Source organism: Chelon labrosus (genome assembly GCF_963514085.1).
Source record: "Chelon labrosus genome assembly, chromosome: 21".
Classification (NCBI taxonomy): domain Eukaryota; kingdom Metazoa; phylum Chordata; class Actinopteri; order Mugiliformes; family Mugilidae; genus Chelon; species Chelon labrosus.
In genome coordinates this window covers 19611044-19627258 of record NC_140354.1, presented here as the reverse complement: position 1 = coordinate 19627258, position 16215 = coordinate 19611044, and the positions used below count along the sequence as shown (strand labels likewise).

The following is a 16215-nucleotide window of genomic DNA, read 5'->3' as shown; positions in this document are numbered from 1 at the left end:
GATGGATGGATAAACTGATGATGGATGGATAGATGATGGATGGATGGATGGATGGATGGATGGATAAACTGATGGATGGATGGATGGATGGATAAACTGATGGATGGATGGATGGATGGATAAACTGATGGATGGATGGATAGACTTCTGGACCTGACATTCATTCATGTGGATGATACTTAGACATGTAGCACCCACCTAGACCAGATCAGACCAGACCAGGCACCCCAACCCCATAGTAATGACACTCCTTGATGGCAGCAGCCATCCCCAGCAGGATGCAACCACAAAAACGCTTTAGGAACAACATGAAGAACAGAACAAGGTGTTGACCTGGCCTCCAGATTCACTAGATCCCAAACTGATCAAGTATCTGTGGGATGATCCACAGAGGCCCCTCCCCTCAAACATCATGTTGCCGTACACCATAGGACACCCTCAGAAGGCCCATGTCCATTCTCTGATGAGTCACAACTGTTTTGGAGTTTACATAATGTTGTGGCTGATCGGTGTATATGATACTGTATAAAAATATATAGTGACATTTTGTATGTGTAACATTACCGTTTCATTTCCTTTCCAGCTCAGCAACCAGCTCAGTTTGAAGCGGTTCCTGCCCACATTCAGATTCTTGGGGAACCTACTGAACACAGCCCCTTATGTGGCCAATCGCCTTGTTACTGAACACGGTGAGACCCAGCACAGACGCTCGTACACCACATCTCACAGCAGTACAGGACCACAGACGGGAAGAATAGAGCAGTAGTTTGTTTATGATCTTTACCGGCACGTACCGTCCATATTTACTCTGGAGAGACGCACTGGTAATGTTCTAGGAAAGATTGTCAACAGTTCATATAATTCTGGCTAAATTTCTCAGTGCTTGACCGGACGGGATTTATTTATTTACTGTGAAAGCGTCCTTGACCTCTTAACTACCACTGAATTCAAACGGAAAATTGCTCTTTACATGCGAATTGTGAGATCAGATGCTGCTGGATGTTTTATTTATTTATTTATTTATCTTCACCATGGCATTTAAAAAGAAACTGAAAAATAATAATTGAGCTGAGATCCACGAATATATTAGACACGTTAGAGTTCTCCTCAAAGGGAGGAGAAGGGAAGGGGAGAATGAATATTTAATCTCTCGTTCTCTTAACACAGAGACATCTACTGTTCGGTGACAATTCCGACCTTTCCTCTTGACCTTTTTTTGTTTAATTGCGTCCCAAATGCATATTAATAGCCGCACCGTGTCCTCTTTTGAAAGTCTTTCCCAGGCCGCACCGTCGTCCGCTCCCTCTATGAGAAACAGAAAAAAAAAAAAAAAAAAAGTCGCAAAACTGTATCTCTTATATCCTTTTCCCCCCCAAACGCTCTCAGTTTAATCTCGCCAGCTGTTATGACTTTTTTCCACTTCTGCTCCAGCTGCACTGAGATAACCGGACTTAAAATTCTGTCTGCGTAGCCTCTCCCGTACCAAACACCTGCTCAAAATAAACAAGAGAGCAAAGTCGGAAAATACATATTCATCCGACCTTTTCCCCTGAAATATTTCTATATATATATATATATATATTTATATCAGTTCTGTGGTATAGCGAGGCAGCCTAGCACTTCTCCCTCACGCAATTTCTGATTTAATCTCTGCTGCAGCCACCTGTCTGCTCACTGAACCGCTCCCCCGGCTCTTCAATGGGCATTGTTAATCAGCTTCGTCTTGTGTGTTAAGCTGTGTTTGTGTCACGCCCGAATGCTTGTCTTTACAGTCAGAAGTGAAAGTGAGCCGCGGCTTCTTTACGATGTCGTGTCTGTGTCTGTGTGTGTCCACCACCCATGTATTTTCATGAGCTTCCCCCCCCCCCCCCTTGAGCATCCGCAGGTAGCGGTGGGTTGTCGTGATGCTGATGTAAGATACGGGCTGCCACTATTGACTGTGTGCGCCTGTCTGTGGCCTGTCACTCAGCACGTCTCCGTGGGGCTGTTTGGACTAACGACAACAGCGCGGCGAGGACAACACGAGCCCCAGAGCGCCCAGCGGATTTCGCCGTTTCTTCCACTCGCCGCCTGCCTGTCTATCTAACTGATTAACTTCCCTCTGTTTTGCCACACACTTCTTTACCTCCTTCTGCCTGACTCAGTCTTTTACTTTTCTCTCCATCTTTCCCTCCCCCCCTTCCCTTCATTCCTCCGTCGCTGGTTACTCCCTCGGGCCCCGGCTGAAGAGAGGATACAGACAAAATGAGGGAGCAGGGAGAGAGGATGAAGCGCTAATGAGATAAGGAAAGAAGAAGGCAGACAAGGATAAGACGGAAGATTGGGCGAGGGAAGGATAGGGATAGGATTTATGGTGTTGTTCATGGGTTGAGATGAACAGAGATTCAAAATTTAACAATTCAGTGACATTGTTTCTCTATTAAAACTACACTTTATGTCTCCTAAGCGCTGATATCTGGCCCAACAGTGATTAAAAAAGGAAAATTATTTCAAATTATAGATGACTCATCCAACACTCTGGAGCATTTACTAATTTTTGGAGTTTTTGGGAAAGTAAACCAAAAACTGCAGTTCCACAAATGGCCACTTGAGGCTGGTTCCAAAAGTGAGTCCACGGCCTCCAGAAATAAACAGTATTAGTCTATGTAGCTAATTACCTCTTTCATTACAACTATAGGGGCGAGAACTGCTATATACACTGATCAGCCACAACATTAAAACCACTGACGGATGAAGTAAATAACTCTGACCATCTTGTGACGATTCAGTGTTCTGCTGGGAAACTTCTGGACCTGGCATTCATTGGTGTGGATGTTACTTAGACATGTAGCACCCACCTAGACCAGACCAGGCACCCCCACCCCATAGTAATGACACTCCTTCGTGGCAGCAGCCATCCCCAGCAGGATGCAGGCACTAAAACGCTTTAAGAACTACTCAAATAAAACATGAAGAACAGCACAAGGTGTTGACCTGGCCTCCAAATTCACTAGATCCCAAACTGATCAAGCATCTGTGGGATGATCCACAGAGGCCCCTCCTCTCAAAGACCCCCACACTAACAACATTCACCACAGGACACCCTCAGAAGGTCCATGTCCATTCTCTGATGAGTCCCAACTGTTTTGGAGGCACAAGGGAGACCTACACAATATTAGGAAGGTGGTCATAAAGTTATGCCTGATCAGTGTAAGTCACCTGTTTGAATTAAAAGCTTAAAGTTGTGGATAAGTAACAGTGTGGCCCCTTTGGGTGACGGACGGGTGCCGTCTCAGGTTGCGAGCTGTCTGCCTGTGAAGGTTTGTATTCACAGGCCGTGATGTAGAGACGCACAAAGTGTAAAACAGCGATAGAAGAAGACAGAGAAAAGTTAAATTAAGCACGGTGAAGCGACAAGTACGAAACAACAGAGAAATACTGTAGAAGCAAGATCACAAGATAGACACAGCTCAGTGTACACAGCTTCACAGTGGGACGGCAAAACAGGAAGCGACGGAAACAAACCTTTGGTTTTGTCTGTCAAAGAAAGAAAACGGTTGCATCTTTTTTTTGTTTCCGTTTGCCCCCCTCTGTGTCTCTGTGTGTGTGTCATACAGATGTGGCATTAAACTGCAGCAACACTTTTATTCCTCATCTAATCTTTCATAACAATTTTTTTTTTCCTGACATTTTCATCTTCTGTCTTCTGAGGTGGCTTTACCCCCCTCTATTCTGTCTTCCCCATCTTCACTCGCCCCTTCTCCTCCTCCTCCTCCACCCCTGTCTCTTCATGCCTGGCTCTCATCTCGGTCGCCTCATATATTTTGGTTTAATCAAACATGTCTGGGAGCCCTCTCTCCTGCCTCGCGCTGGGTTTTGATCTGCTTCACAGAGCAGCTGGGCTCGAGCCCGGCCACTCTGTCATCTCTTTGTCTCTCTCCTGTACGCTCGCCCGAGCTCGTCTGTCTTCCTCCTCAGCCGGCGCTGCCTTGCACTTTAACACTGTGTGTACTCCGAGTCACTGCTTCATACGCATTTGCTTCTCTCTCTTCTCCTCTACGCCAGACATGTGTGTGTCTTTCCGTCCTGAATGTGTGTAACTGCATTTTATTGATAGAGATATTTGTAATAATCATCCTACGGTGATTTTAATGCAGTCTGACTATCTACATATTATTTGGGGATTTCAGGACAAAGACTTGTTGCAGATAGTGTTACACAAAGACTTAATTCTCAAACCCTGTCTTCTTTGTCGCCTTTTCCCTCTCCATGATTGTCTTATTATCGCCTTCCTTCCCTTTATCTATCTGCCTCAGCCTCTCTGCCTCTACTTGTTTCCTCCTATCATTTTCTTTTGCATCATCACTCTCTCCTGATTTTCTGTCTTCTATATCTTTTTTCCCCCTCCTCCTTGAGAATCTGAATCATGCTTTTTGCAGGCAGACAGTTTACCTGGGAGTCCCTCACTCTTGTCTCCAATTCTGTGTATTTTTTTAATCTCCTCTTCTGTCTCCTTGCAATTTTTCCTCCCCCCACTAGCCAATTTTCAATCCTTTCATCTTCATGGCGGCGTTTCCCTACACCATTGTTTGTCTCACACACAAAGCAGGCCTTTCTTAAAAACAAATCGTATTTATTTGTCGTTTTTTTGCAGCAACCCGTTCGCTTCTACGTTTATTCGCCTGGTTTTAATATTTTAACCTCCTCCTCTGTTCACCAGTGCCCTTGCTGAACCACCTGTGCTCAGCCTTGCTGTACCCCGATGAAACATTGAAGACGTCAGTAGTGAATGTTTGGCTCCAACTGCTCGGGGCACCTGGGGCCTCAGCGGCCCAGTCCTTGCCCGCCGCCGTCAGGGACAGATTGTGCATCCTGCTGCTTCAGACCTTAGCCAACGCCGACTCCCCGCAGCTCATCAGAAATTGTGTCGGTGAGAAGAATATGTTTTATTTATTTGATGTGTCATTTCTAAATCACACAGCGTCCTCATGTCCCTTGCGACTATATATAGGGCTTTAGACAGCAAATAATTGACCCTGTTTTTCCAAACATAGAGATCCCGTGATAAAACGAATCCCGTGCGGATTGGGTGTTTTGTTTCCTCTGTATCTTCCTTCTGCCTCGCTCTCGCTTGAGAACTATGGAGGCTGTGTTACATAATCATAAATAAAAGCTTGGACAAAAGATTGGATGCAGTGTTCGGGAGGATGTCCTTGCGCAGCATTGAGACCCATTCACAGAAAAAGCAAGCTCAAAACCATCAGAGGAGAGAAATCTGAAAGGAGGACAAGATGGATGACATGCATGGAAGTACATTTTGATGCATTAGATTTGATGCATTAATGCGTACTTCCCCCTGGGATCAATACAACGTCACGACATCATGTTTTATTCTTTATATATGTTATTTATTATCTATCTGAACCTGTAAAGCCCTAACTCTAACCCAAAGCTGTCAAGAAGTAGTGCAAATGGTGCAGCGTTACCTCCGATATGTGGGGAAGTGGAAGCAGAAAGTAGCATAGCCTTGACATTCAATTAAATTAAATTAAATTTTATTTATATAGCGTCAATAACAATACAAATTGTCTCAAGACGCTTTACAAAAACCCGGCCTGAAACCCCCAGAGCAAGCCTGAAGGCGACGGTGGCAAGGAAAAACTCCCTTTTAACAGGAAGAAACCTTGAGCAGCTCATATGGAGGAACCCATCTGCCTAAGGCCAGCCGGGTGCAGACAGAAGAAAGAGAGAAGAGAACGGCAAGATAAACATACATCTGTCATAGATACACATATCTGACTAAAGCGTACATGTGGAATCTTATGACACAAACTGATGATGTTACATGACAGTTTGAAAATGTAAGAGGAATCATAGGCAGGTTGGAGAACTGTTCATTCAGGTAGGAGTGGATAACTGCAGGCTTCCATGAAGACTGGGCAGGCTGATGAGACCACGACAACAGAGGTAGTATAGAGCTCCACAGGAAACTCACAACTCCAGGCCAGAGATACTCACAAGAAGAAGGAGGAGGAGGAGGGGGGTAGGGACACACAGCAGTAAACATTCTATATAGTAATAGCACAGAATTGCTAGATAGGAAATTAGAGGGCAAGAGAGTGGAGGATGCGAGAGAGGAGAGAGAAGAAAGAAGGAGGACATGTGTTTGGTGCATCGTCCCCCAGCAGCCTAGGCCTATAGCAGCATAACTAAGGGATGGTTTAGTCCAGCCCTAACTATAAGCTTGATCAAAAAGGTAAGTCTTAATCCTGACCTTAAAAATAGAGAGAGTGTCTGCCTCCCGAACCCAAACTGGGAGCTGGTTCCACAGGAGAGGAGCCTGATAGCTGAAAGTAAAAGAAAACTGTTCCACAAAATAGGAACACTAATCTCAGAGTGTTGGTCGAATTAAAAAAATATCATGCGCACAGTAAATAGGGATTCACAATCAATAAATTCAGTAGTTTAATACGTATTCCCAACACACATCTTTTTTTTCTTAGTGCTGAAAGGTTTTTGACTCTTCGGTCTTTTCCACCTTTTCTTTATCAATGATTTATACAAAAATATTGATTGCACATCAGTCGCTGCCTGGATGAAAAGCTGCACGATGCCGTATTATTAGCCTCATTTAGATTTATTAGGCGTTAGCTAAGGCTAATGCTTAATTGGACTGACATTGACTTTTTCTCCCATCATCTAAAACTTTGAAGGGGTTTAGCTCAGGGTGATGCATTTAACGTTGGATGATGTTAAATAGAAAGGTTTTTTTTGCTATAACCTTGCACCAAGACGCCTGGTTTAATGTGTAGGATCAGTGTTTATACACAAAAACCAGTTATTAACACTGAAATAGATTTTTTCCCCCGTAATACATAGACATAGATGCACTTAAAGCTGAGGCTATTACACTGAGATGAAAGGGGTTCGCTATCTTGTAGGAGATTTGAGTTATAAGGACAATGCGCCGGCCAAGATAAACCCGAAAGGAGGCGTACACAAGGTGCAGAGGTGTCATTACCTTCTCCAAATTCTAAGCTGTTATTCCTCCGTGATAACTTGGGAGTGATGTACGATGCACAGCAGGTTTGGAATAGGAGAGCGAGGTTGGTTTACATCGGTTTTTCGGCGTAAAATTGAGCCGCCGTGTTGTTAATATCAGTAAGCTCGGCCCCGACGATAACAGCAGCATAATGGAAGGAACAGGGCTATTATTACTTTTCTCCGGCGCTGCCTTGTATAGAGAATGACATTTTTATGAGAAGAAAATATGTTTTGCCTTGTGTTTAAAAATGACTTCCTGTGTTTTTCTTTTATTACTTTTTGTGTATATAGCAAGAATGGATAAAGGATAAAACACATTAAATATTAAAAGGTCTTGGTGGACTCATTCCTTTATGCTTATCTTTATGATACTCTGAGACTCCAACCTGGGCCGTCTTTGGTAGTGTTTGTTGATTTGTTTATGTATAGACACCACAGTAGCATGACGTCTACGCCCATTGAGTGGCTTAAAGACTTAAGCTAGATTCATGCTTCTGCGTTTTATCTACACAAAGTCTACTCATGTGATGTGGTCGGAGCCGTCATTCTCTAATCTAAGTTTCTTAAAGTGCTTTATTTGTCATACAACGAAATTACATGGTCGGATGGAGGGTTAGTCCTGAGCCGCTGCAACCGGAGTGCCTGGAAAAAACCCACGCAAACACGGGGAGAACATGCAAACTCCACACAGAAAGGCCCTGAGAATCGAAACCTCTCTGCCCTAGGGATTCGAACTGAGGACCTTCTTGCAGTGAGGCACCAGCGCTACCCACTGTGCTGCCACTGTGTTGAGTGTCTTAATGTGTAATGGAAGTAAAATATCCTGGAAGCGAGACCGACCTCCCCATCTACAAATTGTTCTGGAGTCTCTCCGTTGGGAAATGATTATGCCCCTGCATAATTGGGGTGGATTTTATGCATTTATGGACAGCAGAGTAACAGCAACATGGTCATAGACCTCGTCTGAGCAGTGTGGAAGTTAATTACTTCGCAACCAAATGGCTTCTGTCGGAGAAGTGAGCTCTTTAGAGTCCGTATCTTTAGTAAAAGATAAAAATAAATTTAAAGGACAAACAGTTAGCGGCGATTAAGGCATTTCTTGAGAATTGAGTCTATGTCAGACTAGAACTGATTGGCTCGTGTTGAAGTTGGAGCTAATAAATGTTGAACAATCACTGCACAAATGCCAGAGTAGATGGTGTCTACAACCACTGGACTGAACTGATCGAAGCAGAAGGAGTTTTCTGAGAGGCCTGGACAAGAAAATGCATTTTGGACAAATCGCAGCTGTTGCGGTGTACGTTATGTAGTTACACTTACGTGGAGGTGCTTGTCAGGCGCCATAGATCAGACGCAGAAGCATAAATCTTTAAATTGCTGAGTAGCAGCGATAGCCTTCAGCTAGAATGCTACAAAAAACAGGATTCAAGACTTTACTACTGGGACAGTTCAGAGCAGCGTACAATGACAGGTATAATGAGCAGCTATTCAATGTTTCCAGGGGCTCATTAATTCTGTTGCTGTTCTTCACAAATATGGTCATTATAGCACCCAATTAAGTCAACCTAGCTAGCTACAGTTTCCCAGAATACAGTTATATTCAAATAACATTGGTGTCCACTTCCAGTGTTTGAAGTGCGACCATGTATCTTGTATGCCTTCAGGCTTTGCTTTGTGTATATACCAGGTGTTAAAACCCAAAACCTGATTCCTGCTCACAGGTCAGTGCCTCTGGTAAGTTGAAAAGAATCACTGTGGAGTCCGACTGCTTTTAATTGAAGGAGATAATGATTTGTTTTGCTTTCAGTTTTGCAGATGCCCGTACTGAAGGCAGCTGTGTTGCAGCATGCGTTTGCTACCTTAGTCTGACCTTCTTCTCTCGCTGAACTGAATTTGAACTCGGTTTGAAGGATGAGTCGCTATAGAAGTTTAGAGTATCATGTTTTATTCATGCTATACTTTTTAATGCAGATTCAGACCGTGGAGAGTCTCCATTTCCACCGCAAGTGCAAAGATAGTCTAAAGGAGTCATTGAAAGTTTCTGTTGTGCTATTTGACACGGACCATGTAATTTTCCTAGGAAAATGGAAGTATTCAACAACGCTGCGAGGAGTGTTGGTTTGGATTTGTATATATATTACGTCTGTTCATTTTTAAAAGACTACGTCATCAGTGTCTGTTTTCCCATCTCGTCTTTCATCTGCTAGGCCTGTTATTGCAGCTAGTGCAGCTGGGCGAGGCAGTGTCAGTTCTGATGAACTGCCCCGGCAGTCAGATCGTGTGCGATGAGAACCGGGACGTCCTCGCCAACAACAGCCAGATCCTCAGCCAAAACCAAGAGCAACAGCCCCCTGACAACTGCCCTCTGCCTCTCGCACTGAAAAAGGTCTCTGTCCAAACATCCGGCTTCCACCCCCAAGACCTGCATTCTGACCCCGATGATAATCATAACATGAAGTTCTAATCCTGGATTAATGTGCCTTTGAATGGGGATTCGAGGGGGTATTACCCTGGACAAATATTTGTGCTTCGTGTCTGGGAAATCAATGTGTAGATTACATCTCTTTAGACTTTCTCAGTGATGACTCCCATCGCGGGGCAGCTCATGACGTTAGGAGGTTTAATGCAGATCACAAGTGTGTGATGTCCTGCTGTAAAATTTAACTCTTGAATAAATAATCACATAAACTTGACAAATCTGCTCCCAAAACATAACTAATCCCTCCAGATATGTTTTTAATCACTTAAACTGCAGAGAACTTTGGGGCAGATAAATCCAGTGCTTTTTGAAGACGCAAAGACAAACAGTTAGATCAGTGCTGCGCAGAGAAGAAGAAATAAATCAAACTCTAGTTGATTTACTCTTGAGTCACATAAAGCAATATAACTAGACAACACAAGAGTCCCTAGCCAGTTAAGTTCTGTTCTCACTGCTTGATATCTACTCCTTATATAAAGTATTGTTGAATATCAGTAAGGTTCTATGCACGTTAAATTAATTTGGCATGTTACATAACTCGACAAATAAATTAATTTGGTCTTAAAACGACATCAAACATGAGCCATTGATGTAGCAGGTGCACTCTTTAATATGTATTGTCGTTTTGTGACAACCCCAATGACATGCTGCATGCTGCTGTTGACTAGGCCAGGTATCTGATGTCTTCATGTTGGTCGGCAGTGATATTTCTTTGTTTGGTTAGCTGCTCTGTGGGCCATACAAGCCAGCAGCATTTACTTAGTTCATTTAGATTGTAGGTTTAATCGTCATATCTCATGGACTGTAGGTTTGTTAGGGTTTCTCAGTTGGACAAGGCCTCTAAATGTGTTTTACCTGGGATCTTGGCACAAGGAATTGTAACATCTAATCCTGTGTATTAACGAATGATTGTTGACCTCCACCTCTACATTCTCTCCATTTCTTTGTGCCATTCCTTAAACTGGTTTGGCCGTGGACCTTGTTCAGACCTGGTATTCACACGTGTCCAGATTAAAATGCATCTCCACATCCTCTCCAGTGACCATTTGTGATTGGATCTCCATTTACTCTCCCCTATGTCATTGGGGTGCAGAGGAATAGTGTTGTAGCCTGGACCCCAGTCTCACTTCTCCCACCTACAAGATTTATGTGGACGGAAATTGGTCCAGTTGGGAAGTGATTATTCTCCAACATAGATCTGCAGGGCCAGTCGCATCGATTGGGCCGGCTTTATGCGGCAATGGACAGAAATATAACACAGATGAGATATATACGCCATCTAAGCAGCTTGGAGTTTAATATATTTGCAACAAAATGGCTCTGATTGGTTGTACGACTATCCAGTTGCGTGCAGAGCTATTTTTTTCTCTGTATCCCTAAAAACACGCCCCATTATGTGCTACTAGTGCTGCGCTCTCCCAAAACAATGCTACTGTTGTTTCAGAACCATGAACTGAACGCTGTTGTTTGTGCGCGCGCATGGAAATATGATTTTTAAAAATGGAAGCAACCAAACGCAGGGTAATGTTACTGCTGCACTGTTGGCAGCAATTTATTAGTTTAGTTTAGTTAACACCTACGAGGATAAAATATATTAAAAGGCTTTCTCTACTAATCAACAGGCAGTACCTTAAGGGGGAATTACCGTTTTTTACAACCTGGACCTTATTTCTGGCATAAAATACAATCGTTTACTCACCCATATAACTTTGGTGTCATTTTTTTTTGGTGTCAAAGAGATGACATCATCCAGGTCAGAGGTCTGTAGGTCAATCTACAGACCCCAGATGATGATAATAGGTAACTCCGAACTCAACAGAGAATAGCACTAGCGTGTCATAACAAAATATTGGTGAAATGAACGAGTTTCGCGACAGATAATGCGTTATTTAGAGGCTGTGTTTCGGTGCCCCAGTCACTCCTACTATATGGATATACGCGGATCTAAATATAGTCTCCAAATGACACCAAAGTTATATGGGTGAGTAAATGATCATATTATATGCCAGAAATAAAGTCCAGGTAACTCCGGACTCAACGGAGAATAGCACTAGCGTATCATAACAAAATATTGGTGTAATGAACGAGTTTCGTGGCAGATAATGCGATATTTAGAGGCTGTGTTTCGGTGCCCCAGTCACTTCCACTATATGGATATACGCAGATCTAAATATCGTCTCCAAATGACACCAAAGTTATATGGGTGAGTAAACGATCATATTTTATGCCAGAGATAAGGTCCAGGTTGTAAAAAAATGGTAATTCCCCCTTTAAGGTGCTTTTCTCTTTTCTGACCATTCATAACAGCTGCTTTGTGTCTCTGTGAATGAATGAGGCAGATTGAGCTGAGCAGACGGACATTTTGTGTTCACACTACTAAAAGAACGTGGTCACAAGTGGCTCAAACCACCACACATGGCAGATCTCAAATGCCTCCTCAATGCGTCTTGCGTGCTCACTCCTGTACTCTATGTTGATAGGAGGTCTGAACAGTGTCATGGCTCATAATCAGACTGGAGAGGAGATCCAGACGCATCTGCCATTAGTAACTTGGCACCGGTGCAGAAACTATACTTTATATACATCGCTGTATAAACACTGCTGAAGGCCTGCGTGTAGTTTAAGTGCCATGTGCGTTTCAGCTTGTTGGAGTTTGTACTAAAGTGAAATATAAATGTGTCTTTCAGTTGCTGCTGAGTGGCGATGAAACGTTGCAGGTGACCAGCTCTAAGTGTATTGCATCTGTCCTGGTTCATTCCCCCACTCAGTACAGTGGTCCCTTCATCAAGGCTAACGTACCGGGTAATGCAATAAGTTCCTCTGCCTTCTTCTGTGTTCCCTTTGGACTCCCTTTCTTTGTCTTGACTTTATGTTATTGCTTTGTGTCTCTCTCTGTATTTCCGTCTTCTTCTATATCTAGTTGTTATGTTTTATATCCCTGCAGTGACTCTACTCTCTTGCCCCAGAGTGTCAGAATAGAATTGAAATATCCAAAAAGAACATTGCCTTCATTTTTTTTTTATGTACTACATCTCAAATGTGCAAGAAAATGTCACGTTGTTTTGGAATTGGTGTATGGACACTGCAGAAGAATATTATAGCTCTGTTTTCTCTTTTTCTCTAAGTTCTATTTGTTTAACTCCTAACAGAAGTTTTCTCTTTGTTCCCATCTCATAGGGTTTCTGTTTGACTGCCTGGCCTGCAGTAGCAACGAGATGCTGCTGTGGTCCGTATACCGCTGTTTGGTGCTCCTCACCGAGGACCCGCTCTTCTTCTCCCAGTGTCACTCTGTCTACGGTGAGAGTCTAGATGTGGCGTAAAGACGGGCGACATGTCACCGTTTCCTCCCGTTAGACAAAGGTGAAGTCGGTCTGTCCTGAAAATGTCACTGCTGGGATGATGGCAGCGGCCTTTTCGAGGCGGTCTGGCTTCACTTCTGTGGAGCCATCACAACATCCATCTTTGTCGCCTCTGTGGATGAGAGCTTAAGGTTGTGATGACGCCATCTGTTTCGTTTTGTGTCAGACTGTGTTGTGTAATATTTAGTTTAAAGACATTTGCTCCAAGCGTCACAGTTACGCAACGGTATACTGTGTTAGTATATCCACCTGTGCGATAGTAATAGCAAAATATGACCAAAATCAAGCAAAATGGTTACATACGATTCAAGATTCAAGATTTATCAGTGCCCCACCCACACTTCCTCCAGACTAACTCCCGTATTCGTTGAATTAATACCTCCACCAGTTACAAGGAAATGCTGGATTATACACTGTACTTGTTTTTAACAACTCTCACAGTCCCACAGGACTGCTTTATGGAGTGGCTGGCATGGCAACTGGTAGTTGCCATTAGGCGTGTTCGACTTCATGCAGATCTGTGCAGATCTGACTTGACTTGATGCATGCTGGGTTGAACAAGTTCATTTTAACCAATCATATTCGAGGCCTATGAGCATGAACAACCCAGCATGCATCACGTCAAGTCAGATCTGCACAGATCTGCATGAAGTCGAACACGCCTATTATCTCACATCCTGTTTCTATAGCGTCAAATAACTAAAATGAAACTTATTCCAAAAACTGACATTTTAACATGCATCAACGTTATATTAACTACCTGGAATGACTGAAACCATCCTTTGTCTGGCGTGTACTTTAGTGCTTTAGTTTGTGTGGTAAGCCCCACCCCCTTCACTAACATGGAGGGGGTGGAGCTTATGACATATACTGCAGCCAGACACCAGGGGGAGCTCTACCTGCTTTGGCTTCACTTTAGAGGAGCAGTTCCACCGTCCATCTTTATACAGTCAATGATAACGATGTCCAAATCTTAGCCAGAGAAGACAGATGGTTTGATAGAGGAGTAGGAAGTAAATATAAAGAAAAAACAACATACAAGAGAAATTGTTAATTAAATGCTAAAAGGCTTAAAAACTGAGTTTATAAAATGCTCTGTGCCTTGGTCAAAATTCCCTAATGAATATTGTCTTCGCATATGTTGATCTGTCGTATGCTATTGTGGGGAACTCACACCAGAATCAAGACCAGTTAACGGTGGAGCAACGGAAAACACTGATTTGTAGTTGATTTGGACCATTTTAGTCTAATAAATTAATTTTCTGTTGAGAATTTCTCATCAATGACCTGCACAAAAGGAGGCGCTGGGGTCAAGGTGAGTTGTAAAGTGGTTTGTAAGGGAATCAGGAAAAACTAAAAGGCTAACGAGGCTTAAATAAGGCAGCTTGGATGAGGTTGGCCAATGGATGCCTCAACTCGTATGAGCTGTTCATAGATGAATTATCAGCTAACTGTGGCCTGCCTGAAGTAACACTAAGCTCAATGTGCGCATAGGGTTAGAGTTGGGAAAGTAGTTGCCTTAGTCATTAAGCCCAAAAGGGACCAAAGTAATAAATGTGTGTGCCGTTAGAAAGGATAATATAATTTTATGGCCTCTCTGTCACTGCAGCCCTTCAACACCGGATTCACTTAAGTTAGCAGCACATTATAAACATTTATTCTAGCTTTCAGGCTCCTGCTCTGGGTCAGTACGAACACGGGCTCATTACAGCGAATTCAGCGTTGCAGCAAATTAAAAGGACATATCGCTGTCACTGTTAGTCTGTGACTGTCGGTGCGTGTGCAGCTTTTTGTGTTGCATTTACGTGCATGTCACTCATTTTTAATGCCTGCAGTCTAGTAGATATCAGACAAAGCACTTTAATGGACTATTAATGTCCGTCTGTGCGCTCAAGTGGTGACGTTTGTGTTTGTGTGGTTCTGCTAGGTATTGATTCCCTGGTGCGCAGCCTGAAGGAGGCTCTGCATCTGACCCGGCTTGAAGTGCCCAAACAAGGTTTGATGCTCCTCACTGAAATACTGGAAAGGTGAGACTGCACTGCACTGTCATTACTTTCTTTCTTTATTGGTTTTGTTGAGCGTTCCCGCCATCGTACGGTCGATAGGGAGGAAACTAACAGAAGAAAAAGATTCAAGAGTCACAGGTTTTATTATCAGTTTTCTATATTTTCAGGACGTACAGAAGGTTCGAAATAAGAAAGTCTATATATATATATATATATATATATATATATATATATATAATATCTGTACATATGTAATAAGAAAAATAAAATATATAAAATATGCAATTACTGAATAATTAAATGTATGTGCAATTAAATGGGTGAAAAGTAAAAATTAACATAGGCATTAATGTTAGTGAATAGTTGACCTGAATGAATAACGTCATAACTGGCATATATTATGAATTGAAGAAAAGAGAAAAGTAAAAAGTGAAAGTACATGAGTTTAAATAAATAAAAAGAGAGAAATACATAGAACATAGATTTAAAAAATGAAGCTATTAATATTTTGTTGGACCGCCTTAAGCTTTGATTACAGCACACATTCTCTGTGGCATTGTTTCGATAAGCTTCTGCAATGTCCCAAGATTTATTACCATCCAGTGTTGCATTAATTTTTCACCAAGATCTTGGTCTGGACTCTGTGGTGGCCAATCCATGTGTGAAAATTATGTCTCATGCTCCCTGAACCACTCTTTTACAATCTGAGCCCCATGAATCCTGGAGCATTGTCATCTTGGAATATGATCCATTGATGGAATAACCTGGTCATTCAGTATATTCAGGTAGTCAGCTGACCTCATTCTTTGGGCAACATAATGTTGCTGAACCTGAGCAACTGCAGCAACCCCAGATCATAGCACTGCCCCCACAGGCTTGTACAGTAGACACTAGGCACGATGGGTGCATCACTTCATCTGCCTCTCTTCTTACCCTGATGCCCCCATCACTCTGGAACAGGGTAAATCTGAACTCATCAGACCACATGACCTTCTTCCATTGCTCCAGAGTCCAATCTTTATGCTCCCTAGCAAACTGAAGCCTTTTTATCCAGTTAGCCTCACTGATTAGTGGTTTTCTTAAGGCTACACAGCTGTTCAGTCCCAATCCCTTGAGTTCCCTTCACATTGTACGTGTGGAAATGCTCTTACTTTCACTATTAAACATAGCCCTGAGTTCTACTGTTGTTTTTCTTCCATTTGATTTCTCCAAACGTTGAATAAATGAATCAGGATTTTTTTCTGACCACATTTCTTCCTGGAAGACGATGGTTCTCCACTATCCTTCCAGTTTTTAATAATGCGTTGGACAGTTCTTAACCCAGTTTCAGTAGTTTCTACAATCTCCT

At 42.8% G+C, this 16215-nt stretch overlaps 1 protein-coding gene across 1 annotated transcript in view; it reads left to right on the top strand.

The window, feature by feature from the left end:
- Positions 1-16215, top strand: part of mei1 (meiotic double-stranded break formation protein 1) — a gene marked incomplete at both ends in the record, with an annotated part of 65487 nt that overhangs the window by 8753 nt on the left and 40519 nt on the right. Inside the window, 6 exons of the mRNA XM_084570807.1 lie at positions 584-689; positions 4700-4909; positions 9231-9409; positions 12190-12304; positions 12680-12799; positions 14789-14888. Coding sequence (XP_084426933.1) covers positions 584-689; positions 4700-4909; positions 9231-9409; positions 12190-12304; positions 12680-12799; positions 14789-14888 — 830 coding nt within the window. The remainder of the gene's footprint in view (positions 1-583; positions 690-4699; positions 4910-9230; positions 9410-12189; positions 12305-12679; positions 12800-14788; positions 14889-16215) is intronic.